Source organism: Lygodium microphyllum, chromosome 1 (assembly GCF_053477565.2).
Source record: "Lygodium microphyllum isolate KBCC chromosome 1, Lygodium_microphyllum_v1.1.10, whole genome shotgun sequence".
Classification (NCBI taxonomy): Eukaryota; Viridiplantae; Streptophyta; class Polypodiopsida; order Schizaeales; family Lygodiaceae; genus Lygodium; species Lygodium microphyllum.
This window is the reverse complement of record NC_141135.1, coordinates 35,854,677-35,867,289: the sequence shown is the minus strand read 5'-3', so window position 1 is coordinate 35,867,289 and position 12,613 is coordinate 35,854,677. Positions and strand designations below refer to the sequence as shown.

The window sequence follows — 12,613 nt, the reverse complement described above, 5'->3', positions numbered from 1 at the left end:
GACATATCATAGTACATATGACAATGACAATCGGATAGGACCATGGATGCCCAAGTAGTGGGTGATTGAGCCACCTCCAAGGTGCCTTAGGAAGACATCGATGATATTGTCAAGCGTGCCAATCTCTAACCACAAAGAGTAGAAATAGCTGAATCTTGATGCCTGTCACGAACCAACTCTTGAAAAGCATTATTCATGACCATGGAAATCCTTGCCTTTGGCTAGACTACCAAAGTGTCCCCTCATGGGGAAATAGACTAGCAGCAAAGACTATTTATCAAACATTCCATCATGAACCTGAAAGGCAAATGAACTTCAGGATTTGAATTTGGTAGACTTTAGGTGATGCATATGAAAAGCCATGCTCAAGTCTACCATGTGTGCATATGGATGAGGCTTAGATGCTCCACCACTAGCACCCTTTCACTCCCTCTCTCGCATTGGAGAATCGTGAGGGATGACAACACTACTAGGGCTAGAAAGTTACAAAGGCAAGTGCGGCCTTTGTTGCCTAATTACAATCGGGACTAGAGTTGGAGTTGGAATTTGAGGACGATGACTCTTTGAAGAAATCCTCACACTTTCTTTCTCTTCTCCTTCTCCTTCAACAATGGTGCTTGTTTCTTGTGATCCTTTTGGAGATGCCCCTTCTCACCAGTGATGGCAGCATTGCCTTGTCTTCTTCTAGTTGTCACCCGCATGAAGACATGCATTTTTGCAAGCTTGACTTAACATGTAGATTTATTTTTATTCACATGTTTAAGTAAATGTTGCACGTGAGGTGCAACTGAGGTTAGTGCAAATAAATGAGCCTAGGATCCAAGGGAATCAATGGATCTCAAAGGCGAAAGCTATAGTCAGTTATGTTGCATAGATACTAGGTGGTATTTGGTGCCAGTTATTGGCCTAAGTCATTTATTTGGCCATAAGTGTCACTTGGTAACACTAGAGATGTGGCTTTTAATTGTACTTAACGTTGATCTTGTTAGCAGAGTATTTGTCAGCTCATGTGTGAGTCTGAGCTTGATGTGGGCTGGGCATTTTTATTAGGTATTTTAGGTATTTTTCTGGTGTGGCATTTTATGCCATTGGGGCATTTTATGCACCAGTCGGCCAGCTTTAATGCTGTCCGACCAGCATTATTGCTCCCCACTTTTTCAGCCTATTTATACTCAGTGGCTCCTCCTCAATCAGTCACATCATCTTCACCATCTGCAGACTCTGTGGAGAGAGGAGCCAGTGCCAGTGCCCACGCAGCCAGTGACTCACTGTTGTATGCGACTGTCTCGTGTTCAGATATATGGATTCCATTTTCCGTGCATACATCTGAGTTCTCATCTGTATCGTGTTCTTTTCTTTTCTCTTTTTGTCTTGTGTTTCAGCAGTTTATTTCAGCACATGTTTATGCTTCCACCGTTGCTCCACTTATGACATGGTATCAGTTTTCAGGATTTGTGTTTCTGCTGTGTTTTCTTGCTGATTTCAGGACTGTTTTGTATCCCTGCTGATCAGACGACTGCTATCGCAGCCAGGCGACCTGTTTTGGGGCTGTTTTCAGCCTGCGTTTTTTGCAGTTTTGCCATCGCCTGCTGCCTATGCACCCTTTGCTGCCTACGCACCCTCTGCTGCCTGCGTTTTTCATCTGCAGCTGCTGGCGACAGTTTTCTACCTGTTTTTCTCCAGATTACAGCCTGCGTTTTGCTGATTCAGCATCTCTTGTGGCTGGGTGGCTGTTACTTCAGGCCGTTTTCTCTGTTTTTGGCAGTTTTTGACTGATTTTTTGACTTTCTGCAGCAGATTTTGTCTTCTATTGATCAGATTTTGGGTTATCTTGCATGTGAACTCTCATTTTCTGCAGTCTGTGCTTGTGTTTTGGCTGTGTTTCCTCTCTCAATTCTATCTCTTCTCTACTTCTCTTCTTCTCCTCTCCATATGGCTCCTCCGTGCACTTCCCCTGATGATAAGTTGCATGAGACATCCTTGAGATTACAGGGGCGGCTTCCGGCACATTATGGAGGCGAGGCTTATATAGCTTCAGAGAGGGGTGACGGGAAGAAGAAGTCGAAGGCCCAGTGTTACCACTGTGGCAAGAAGGGACATTTGCGGAAGGACTGCAAGAAGTTAGCGGCTTCCAGGAAGAAGGAGCAGAAGACGAAGCGGGATGCTGACTCTACCGATGAGTCCTCTCCTTCATCAGACTCCGACTCCGATCCTCCGGCTAAGGTGAAGTCCAAGGCGCGGAAGGGATCCTCTTCTTCGGATCGCGGGAAGGGCTTGGTGGCCCCTTCCTCGGCTGCCTTCTAGTGGTGATGATGAGGTCATCCCTCATGACTCTCTTGTGCCAGAGAGGGAGTGTGAGCAGGTGTTCAGATGGGGCAGCCGCGTCTCATCTATATTTTTATACAGGTGCACAGGTTCCAGAGAGGGACGTCCCTGACGCATCGACTTCAATCTGGCGGAATCAAATCCTGGAGCTGGGATTGACATCCAGGTTCATGCTGAGCTGGTTATCTGACAGAGAGTGGGAGGCTTTCGTCTGGAGCTCACATGAGGGGACACTTTGGTGGTCTGGCCAAAGGCGGAGAATCCATGGTCACCTATGTTCAGTGGCATTTTTGACAGGATGGTCTTGTATGCTACTGCAAGACATTGGTGATGGACACAGAGACATGCTATGATCTTCTCTATTTTCAAGTGTTTGGTACGATCGACATCGACATCAGGTTCTCTCCGAGGCACCTTGGTGGTGGCTTGATCACCCACTGCTTGGGTATCCATGGTTCTACTTGTTGGTTCTATGTTGTATAGTTTCTGATCCCTTTTCATTGTACTATTGTATTGTATCAGATCACCCATGATCTGAGAGAGGGTGTTAGCAGAGTATTTGTCAGTTCATGTGTGAGTTTGAGCTTGATGTGGGCTGGGCATTTTTATTAGGTATTTTAGGTATTTTTCTGGTGTGGCATTTTATGCCATTGGGGCATTTTATGTACTAGTCGGCCAGCTTTAATGCTGTCCGACCAGCATTATTGCTCCCCACTTTTTCAGCCTATTTATACTTAGTGGCTCCTCCTCAGTCAATCACATCATCTTCACCATCTGCAGACTCTGTGGAGAGAGGAGCCAGTGCCAGTGCCCACGCAGCTAGTGACTCACTGTTGTATGCGACTGTCTCGTGTTCAGATATATGGATTCCATTTCCCGTGCATACATCTGAGTTCTCATCTGTATCGTGTTCTTTTCTTTTCTCTTTTTGTCTTGTGTTTCAGCAGTTTATTTCAGCACATGTTTATGCTTCCACCGCTGCTCCACTTTTGACAGATCTAATGGTAAAAAAGACACAGGGGCACTTGGGAGATAAAGTGGCCTAGCTAATTTAATTACTGGCTGATTAGCTTATTTTTCTAAGCATTGAAATAATTATTATATTAATTTACAATAATATTAGACTGAAAATGAATATAATAATGTGGATATTTTTGGAAATCTAGTTTAAAAGACTATCACTTGTGGCAAAACTTGCCCATGCAAGTTTGGAAAAACTGAATTGGGGCCGAAGGGAGAAGGAAATCTCGTTTTTGCATTTTGGAGCTGTTTGTCCAAGCTCTATGTGAAGTTTTTGCATTTTTGATATGTCCCAACATAGTATTATCAATGACTATAGATAACCATCACAACACCTTCTTGTCCTTTGCATTCCATTCTTTCCACGCCTTTAATTTATCCACAGTCACAAGGTTACTCAGCTCTAGCTCCTTTTCTTCACCTGAAACGAACTCATAAAGGCATTTTCCAATAAGAAAGTTTGTCACATGGAATTTCCATGATGAGTAGTTGTTCTTGTCTAGCTTCTCAATGATGGGTTTCCACTGATCTTTGCCATTATCACAAAAATGATATAAAAAAACAAGCAAGTCTTCTGCAACCTTTCACAACAAGTGCACAACAATACACTAAGCAACCTTTTTCATTGACTGCTCAACAATACATGTAATTTGTAACTTGTTTGCAGATAAAACTTATGTTTGCTTCCTGACAAATACCTCAAAAATTACAGATTTGAAATTTGTTACCTGTGCATCCACTTTCGATCAACACAACCGAAATTGTAGTATGTCTCAAAACTGTGAGAGATTGGGCTGCAATTGCTTGCTTTTGGGGCCATTTCTCAACCATTGGAGACCATTTTGGTGAAGGTGGTTGCATATTTCTAACCAAGAGGAGCTAGTGATTGTGGTTGATGCACTTTCTCCTAAAGATTATAGCCTTTGATGCTCCCTTTGTTATTAGCGAATCCATTTGGGACTGGAAAACTATGTCAGCAGCTCAATTTCACTAAATTCTTGCGATAAATCTTTGAATTTTCTCTCTCTACAGCATTCTTTCTCTTTCTCCAGCCATTTTTCAGCTTTGTTCCAACTTTTACAACAATCCAAGATTTTGGGTGAATCTCTGCTCTAAATCCTATAAACCCTAATTTACAGCAGCCAAACATTGAAGACTCCAAGACCTGAATTATTTAGGGATGAAGGTGATTGGCTGAAATCACGTGGAGGACTAGCCAACCATCAAATTTGGGGCATTTCCACTCTTCTTGAAGTGGGTGAAGGCCAATTGATTGCTTGCATCAAGGGGCAAATCAAATTGAAGACTTGTTGGTTTCTTTGGATAGTAAGGGGATTGGGAGAATCCCATTGTAAATCAACTTCTACTTCAATACAGCTAAAGAAATACCAAAAGGGGCGCCAGGTTTTGGGGCCCATCGAGTGTTCATTGTCCAAAGATTAGTAGATAAATTTGTATTTTCAGTTTCGCAATAAATGCTTGGTGTTGTAATTAAGTTGTAATTAGGGAATTACCATCCATCCACTATTGGAAGGTTGGTTTCATTACCCCTCTTTGAAGCAACAAAAGCATTTGAAGATTTGCCACTAGATTGAGATGGTAACCTCCCTTGTAAATGCAAAGTTGTCTCATGCTCAAGTAGCATTGATGTCATATGATCGAAACTAACAAGTATCGTTGATGTTTGAGCTCATAAAACATTAGCAACACCATTAAACTTTGGAGGTAGCTTCTAGAGTATGGTTCCCACAAGATGGGCTTCGGGAAGAGCAAGTTGTATGTCACGAAGCTGATCTTAGATGCGTGTCATTGTGAGAATAAATGACCAAATATTATTAGTTTCCTCAAAACTAGATGGTTTGTAACTAGCCGTAGAGGGTCACAACTTGCATGGTTGACAGAGCCTTGTACATAAGCTGAAGTGTCTCCCACATCTCCATAGATTTTGTGCAGGAGGCAATTGCAAGGAGAACTTTCTTCAAGGTGCACCAAAGAAGAGTAAAATATGCCTGGCATTGGCATTGCTTCAATCAAGGATTGCTTCTTAGTTGCTTATGCATGACCAAGCTTTCATTATTGCACTCCGAGTTAGATAGTTAGGTTTTTAAAGCTTGTTATTGGTGTTGCAGTATGGACGAGCCATTGTAGATGTCATGAGGATGTGAAATTTTATTGCTTTGCTTGGCATTTTATTAAAAGTTAAATCAAATGTGCAAATGTGACTTGCACATGTGAGATACACGTCAATTATTCCATAGCGTGGGACCTAGGACCAAGGAAGAGGTGAAGAATCCAAGCAGCAAGGTACATTTTTCTACTTGAGAAATATTGAATATGACTTTTTTTGTAATTTCATTTGGTTTGTGATATTGATCTTGTTTCGGTCTCTTTTTCAACCAAATGCAAATGAGAGAGATGCTTCAAAGGTATCTTAGTTTTATTATCACCTTTTGCCTTCAGCAGTCCCAAAGGATACTTTTTAGAGGAAGAAATTCGAAAAAGCAAAGAGACAATGCTTGGATTATTTGATTAAGTATTATTCTTTGGATATTGAGCTGGTGCAGAAGAATTTAGATAGTTTTGGTATTAGTCAAGATGCATATACATAAATTTTCCAGCTAATGCAATCAAATATGAAACGAGGTCAAGTATGCAAATTTTTACTTCCAAGGCCATCTATGGTGAAGACTATCAGACAAAGAGTTAATGATAAAGTGATGGAAGTTTTGGGTGAGCCTTTCCATATCAAGGCTAGCTTCAAGGGCAATAAAAAAGAGATTCTTTTTAATAAATTTAACAAATTTTTTCTCAACTTGCCTACCTCAAATGTTTGATGGTTAGATTCTATGATTTGTGTCTAGAAGAGGCACAAGGAGTAGCCAGTTTGTGATTAAACTCTGATGAAAGTGAGATTTGTAGTGTACAAAACTAGAAAGAGTCCCTATTACCTTGATGAATAGAGCACTTTTTAGTGTCCAAACTGAACATGATATCCAAACCTCCAAGTATTGGGAAAGGCCTCTACTATGGCTATGGCTGAGTGGAGACATGCTAATTGCTTGGAATCAAACATGGTGGAAAGTTCCCCACACACTGACAAGTTCTTGGTGTGAAGTGACTTTTCAAGGTGAGGCTCTGCTCTGGTGATCTCCTGGAGAGGTGCCAGGCTTGGCTTGTGCCCAAGGGCTATGCACATGCAGTAATTTGATTATTTGGACTTTGGAGACTGTTGCTGCCACATTTGTATTGTTTGAGCGTGATATTAGCGCTTGCAGCACATTATATTTTACCCAACTACCAAATGGATGTGAAACATGGTTTTTCGAATGAAGACATTTAAAAAGAGACTTGTGTGGAGCAGAAAGAGGGGTTTCTTATTGTAGGACGTGAGGACAGTTGGTTTGCCTGCGGAGGTCCTTTTATTGTCTGAAGAAGCCAATATGTCTCCAAACCAGTGCTGCCCTCTTGCATTTTTGTCTAGAACAATCACCAAAGGAGGCTGAGTTCTGTTGTGTACATGATGGACATAGAGCAGCAGGCTGCAGATTTTCCAGCCTCCTGGGAATATCAGGATTGGGACTCCCTTGTACATTTTTTTGCTTCAGAAAAAAGAGTTTCAGGGTTGTCTTCTACCTTTTTTCCTTGTTATTATCTGTTTGAGTCCTTGTTATTATCTATAGCATAGGCAATGTGAAGAATGCAGTGTGTATGTGAAGAGGTGTAGAAACGGGAGTAATACCTCAATGCGATTTTAAATTGTTGCCTAGTTGAATTTTGTGTTCTGACCTGTACTCTTTTTATTGATCACTTATGTACCTATGATGAGTTTATGTTAAAGTGCTTGATTTGTAGACCAAGGAGTCTGGTTTCTCTATGTATGCAGGAAAAGCAACAGGTGTTCTCAAATTGCCATTTCTCTCATTTGGCAGAGGCTGTCCAACCTCGTGTAGCAGGTATCAATATCTTGCAAACATTTGAATATCCAAGCTATCCAAACAGTTTGTTTGGTTGTTTAAAAAGGTTTGCTGTTTGCAGGGGTGTCACAGAACAATGGGTCTATGCTACATCAAAAAACAAGCTGCTCGTCTTTTAGTTTTTCTGTAAAGAAAAGGTTTTTCCATGCTACAGGTACACGGTTGCATGTGAGTGGGGCCAACTATCCTCGTGTTAGAAATATATTGTCAATACTTTTGAGTTATATGGAGCATCCAAGCATAAAAACTCTTTCTTTATGTAAGGTATAAATGGCATGGGAAAAAGGGATTATTATGATGTTCTTGGTATTAGCAAGCATGCCAGCCAAGATGAAGTCAAGAAAGCATATTATGCGGTATGTCATGACTAGTTGGAACTTGAGTTGAATTGCTTCAATCCTTATATATCAGATTTCTTTCACAAGTATAGGACCTCTGACTGGGCAATATCTTGTGTCTAATGTACAATTTCTAGCTGGCTAAGAAGTATCATCCAGATATGAACAAAGATAATGCCACTGCACAAAGAAAGTTTCAAGAAATTCAACAAGCTTATGAGGTCAGTGTGGGTGCAATAAATGCTGTTTTTGTGCTGCTGGTTCATCTAGCTCATCAGTTTTATCTATAATGGTGCAGGTCCTTAAAGATGATGAAAAACGTGTGCAATATGACCAGGTGTGTTGACATCGAAACAAGAGTTTTTCCTGTCTAGTTTCATGCACGAACATCACATAACTTGTTTAAATCACATGATATGTGGCATCTTTGATAGCCTGCTTAGCTCCGTGTTGCCATTCAGGTAGGGCCAGAATTTTTTGAAGAGATGGGTTCTGGTGCTGATCCTGGCTTTGGACATAGTAGTCCTGGCTTTGGAGGCTTTGGAGGCTTTGATGAGGTAAATGTTGAGACAAGTTAGTAGGATAACTGCTAGTCTGATTCAGGAACCTGTTTTTCCTGCATCATTCAGGGGTATTCATAAAGTATCTATTTTTATTTTGGGCTCCCATTGTACTTTGGGGCGTGCATGGATGTTGATTAGCAATCCTTCTGATTGTAAAGGTGGTTGAGTTTGTTGTTTAACTTGGGAACTAACTGTTCATCTTCTCAGGTATTTGTAAATGTAAACTGCATTGTCCATTTCTCCTTTCAAGAATCTTTCTTACTGTCTCAAGCACAGATATGGCTACTTCCTGATGGGCTAGCTCAATCTTGACCATATTAGAGAATGTACACTGTACCTCCATGAGTTCATGAACTGCTCGGTTTTTTTGGTAGTCCAACCATTTCAAATAGTGAATTTTACTCGAGGTGTAAGATTGTGCACTTCATTTAACCTTCACTAGTCAAAAGACATTGTTACATGGTTTTGCCAACTGAAATTGTGGTCCATGATTTCTAGAAACAAAAATGAGTGTGGAGTCTATTGCCGTAGGGTTCTTAGTCACGATGCTATGAGTTCTGATTCTTAGGGGTCATTTCCTCATAGCCCTATCAACCTTTTGTCAAGTTCTCCTCATTTAGCACTGTATGAAAGCTCTTGATGGTTACCGGCAAGGGAATTTGACAAGAGCTTGAAAGGGCCCATCGTGCTCACTGCTTTCCCCCACAATTTAGAAATTCTGCCAAGCTTTTCTTACTATGTATCAAGTGTGTTTTTCAGCATGGCTTTGGGAAATTTCTCTCTATTGAGGAGTGGACAAGAATATTTTCAGCACTGCTTTGGTATTGCACCCTAAGGAGAGAACTGTTTTAAGGATAAGAATGGCTTGTGTTTCAAGGATAGGAGAACTTGTGCTTTAAGAATTACAAAATCCAGAGAGGGAGAGCTTTCATTGGGCTTGTGCACAAGAATGTTTGCATTATTGCTTTGGGTGTACACCCTAAGGGGAGAACTGTTTAAGGATGTTGAAGATCGTGAGGACAAAGATGATGACTCATGCTACATTGTGTGTGCATGTTTTAGGTCGTGTGGACACTCAGGTGCATAAATAAAGGGCAAGGCTAGTTGTATGCATCTTGCCTATATAAACAAGGTCTTGTATCTTGTACTATTATTTTCTTTTTGTCCTATGAAGAGCTACTCTTTGAGTCTTTCTACTCTCTTTATGTTGATATGCTCTTCTATTGTTACACTTATTCCAAAATTTAACCCTTTTTATTGAGTTCTCTGTCTTGACCTCCAAAATCTTACAAGTTAAAACATGGATTACCATCATTGTATATTGGACGACTCTTACATATTGACTTGTTGCTGAGGCAAGTTAATCTGAGTAGTTGCTAGTGCGCTTCTGACTTTGGCTACAACTTTGATCTCATTAACATCTTTCAAATGTTTATTGCAGTCTTCTGGTCACAAGTCTTGAGTTTCTGATTTTTGTTAAGCTACATTTCACAACTTCAGCAGTATTTATGATGCTAAGAAGGAATTCTTTTTTGCAGTTTTTTGGAATGTTTAGGAGTTCTAGTGCAGACATGGAGAACAGCGGTGAAGATGTAAAGGTTGGCATTATCATTTTCTCCTTATTGTGAACATTGTTTTCCCAATAATGGGCAGCTTGTAAGTACGTAAGCATCAACATATGAATGTGCTTTCCAATTTCGCAGGTATCACTTGACCTCTCTTTCAGGGAGGCAGTGTTTGGTTGTTCAAAAAGTGTGTCTTATCAAGCATCATCACCATGTGACGCGTGTGGTAAGTTGTTGAGCTCTTCAAATAATGTCAGCATAGCGATAGTCTGCCACACTATGCGGGCTGGGTTCTCCTTTTTGATGCTTGTAAAATTTCCCTGCCCTTGCTTGAGGCAGGAGGAACAGGGTCGCCACCAGGGATCAAGCCGCAAGTTTGCAGAGCTTGCAGAGGAAATGGCAGGGTATATTCTTGCCTTTGCTCTAAGTATGTCAGCGAACTTCTCAGAAGCTAATTCTATGTCCTCTTGTGGCAGATCTTTGACCAGACATCACAACCTGGATTCATGTTTGAGTCGGTTTGCATGCACTGTGATGGTTCTGGCCAGTTTGTGAAGGTATTTTCATCATCATTTTTTGAGAGTACATTAATGATGAACCCTTTCCTCATTCATTATATGTGTAGGAAAAATGTAAAAAATGTAAGGGGTCAGGCTCTGTGAAGTCCAGAAAGACTGTGGAGGTCGATGTTCCTCCAGGTAAATGTCTGATAAGTTCTCTTGCAAAAGATGTCTCAATGAGGTTTTTAGACTCAAGTTGGGTTCATGCTGTAGGTGTTGACACTGACAGTAAGGTGCGAGTGGGTGGAGCTGGTGGCTGGACACGTGAGTCTCAACAGCGGGGTGATCTTTTTGTTGCTATAAAGGTAATTTAATGTGATGATTTTTCTTATTTCTATTTGAAAGGTTCTGCTGCCTTTATTTCGAGGGACTCTTCTGGTTGCAGGTCTCTCAAGATCCAATCTTTAAGAGAGAGGGTGCCAACATCCATGTAGACACAACCATTAGCTATACTAAGGTAGCAGAATACTTGCATTTAGCATATCTAGATCATAGGCTATAGAAGAAACACTCACTGAAGAATCTCTCAGGCTATACTTGGAGGCGAGGTGCGACTACCTACTTTGACTGGGGATGTTAAAGTTAAGGTTAGTGGTTGTCTGGATTCAAAAAACTGAGGAAATTTTTATTTGCCCTCATTTGTTGCCCCTCTACTCAGTTTCACTCAGGAGTCCTTTAAAGCTGTAGACTAAGGTTTGTACCGAAGATTTGCAGCTAACTTTATATTATTTCAGGTGCGTCCAGGGACACAGCATGGTGAAAAACAGCTATTGAGAGGCAAAGGTCTCTGGATGGTTTCTTTTCAAGAAATTTGTGTTATTGAGTGACCAACAATGTTCTTATATGGCTCTTGCATTGAAAACTAATGCAGGAATAAAAGTTTTGAACTCCTTCCAATATGGTGATCAGTTCATTCATTATCGTGTTACAATTCCATCGTGAGTAACTCTAATAATGTTGTGAAGGTATTCTGCATTTGACTGATTGTTTTCAAGGATCATGACATGGGTTGGTTGATCCTTCAGGGCCCTAAGTCAGCGGCAGCGTGCTCTTGTTGAGGAATATGTTAAAGAAGAGATAAAGGACACTGCTGAAGAAAACGAAGCAGCAGCTGCAGGAGCAAGCCTTTGATTACATGCCTTTTTTCTAGATTGAAGCAATGGTGCCAGCTAGAAAGCGGGTGTGTACAATAGCGGTGCAAGAGAGCAAATGACACCAACGACACCACTTGTGATACATAGATGATCACTTTTGGCAGCTCAGCAACACGAAGATAAAGCTGTTGGAATTTCAGTAGCCTTACTACATTATATTTGCTTACTGCCATTTTTTGGTAAGCCAGTGCTTCAATATGTGCTCAGAGATCTCAGTAATATGATATTTGCCAGAGCAGTGGTCAACTTGGACCAGAAAAGTTACCTTACCTGATACATGGGTGCAAAGAAATCAAAGTGGATAGTAAAGAACTTGAAATTCATCTTGTTATCTTGATGATTGCTCAATTTTTACCAACATTTTAGCTACCATGAATTGCAGCAATGTAAGTTTGCTTTGGCTGGTTGATTTGAGTTGACTGCTCTGCAATTGGTTTTCTGTTTGATTATTCCAAAATACAAGTGAAGTTAGAAAGGGTCCTTACATCTAACAAATTCATATGATGCTACAAGCCTCATACCTTTGAAGTTTCCATGAGCTTCTGTTTCTGAATTAAGCAGTAAGTCTCACTTATGGCATGAAGTTTCAACCTTGACTCCCTCTTGAAAGACAAATGTATGTAGCTAATGATCACAACGTTCATCAAGATAAGTAATGTGATTTCATTAAGAGCGGCTTAAAGAATGGGTAACTTTTTGCAGTATTCACTAGCCATGTATACTTATGGCCATGGATTTCTCAAGCTCTTGGCCAAACTTACACAGCAAGCCCACATGATGTTGAGGAATCAGTAATGATTATTGTGAGACTTTCATGATATATCTGCCCTAAGTCTAGAGTGTGCATGTGCATGTGCATGCATCTTTAGCCTTTTGCATGCTCACTGAGTGGTATCATGGATTATCATCTTCAATGATAGAAGTGGTTTGGGATTGTACTCTTTCTTTGGTCAGAGGGGATCATGTTTTGTGCCTCGTTACCTTATGCACGTGCATTTATGATATATCTGCCCTAAGTCTAGAGTATACATGAGCATGTGCAGGCATCTTTGGCCTTTGGCATGCTCACTAAGTGGTATCATGGATCATAATCTTCAATGATAGAGGTGGTTTG

General features: G+C 40.8%; 1 protein-coding gene across 4 annotated transcripts in view; it reads left to right on the top strand.

Moving 5' to 3' along the window:
• LOC148040996 (chaperone protein dnaJ GFA2, mitochondrial-like) overlaps nt 1-12,082 on the top strand; it is a 42,505-nt gene extending 30,423 nt beyond the window's left edge. For 3 of the 4 annotated variants that reach the window (XM_087675446.1, XM_087675440.1, XM_087675451.1), the window contains 17 exons: nt 7,229-7,298; nt 7,381-7,473; nt 7,584-7,675; nt 7,795-7,878; nt 7,956-7,994; nt 8,119-8,214; nt 9,759-9,818; nt 9,924-10,011; nt 10,125-10,189; nt 10,262-10,342; nt 10,411-10,483; nt 10,559-10,650; nt 10,731-10,802; nt 10,876-10,932; nt 11,080-11,128; nt 11,217-11,283; nt 11,371-12,082. In XM_087675446.1, the coding sequence (XP_087531572.1) occupies nt 7,229-7,298; nt 7,381-7,473; nt 7,584-7,675; nt 7,795-7,878; nt 7,956-7,994; nt 8,119-8,214; nt 9,759-9,818; nt 9,924-10,011; nt 10,125-10,189; nt 10,262-10,342; nt 10,411-10,483; nt 10,559-10,650; nt 10,731-10,802; nt 10,876-10,932; nt 11,080-11,128; nt 11,217-11,283; nt 11,371-11,476 (1,284 nt within the window). In that variant the 3' untranslated portion in view covers nt 11,477-12,082. Of the gene's footprint in view, nt 1-7,228; nt 7,299-7,380; nt 7,488-7,583; nt 7,676-7,794; nt 7,879-7,955; nt 7,995-8,118; nt 8,215-9,758; nt 9,819-9,923; nt 10,012-10,124; nt 10,190-10,261; nt 10,343-10,410; nt 10,484-10,558; nt 10,651-10,730; nt 10,803-10,875; nt 10,933-11,079; nt 11,129-11,216; nt 11,284-11,370 lie in introns of those variants that run through there. The other variant, XM_087675457.1, reaches the window with a different exon arrangement.
• The last annotated feature ends 531 nt before the right edge of the window (nt 12,083-12,613 follow it).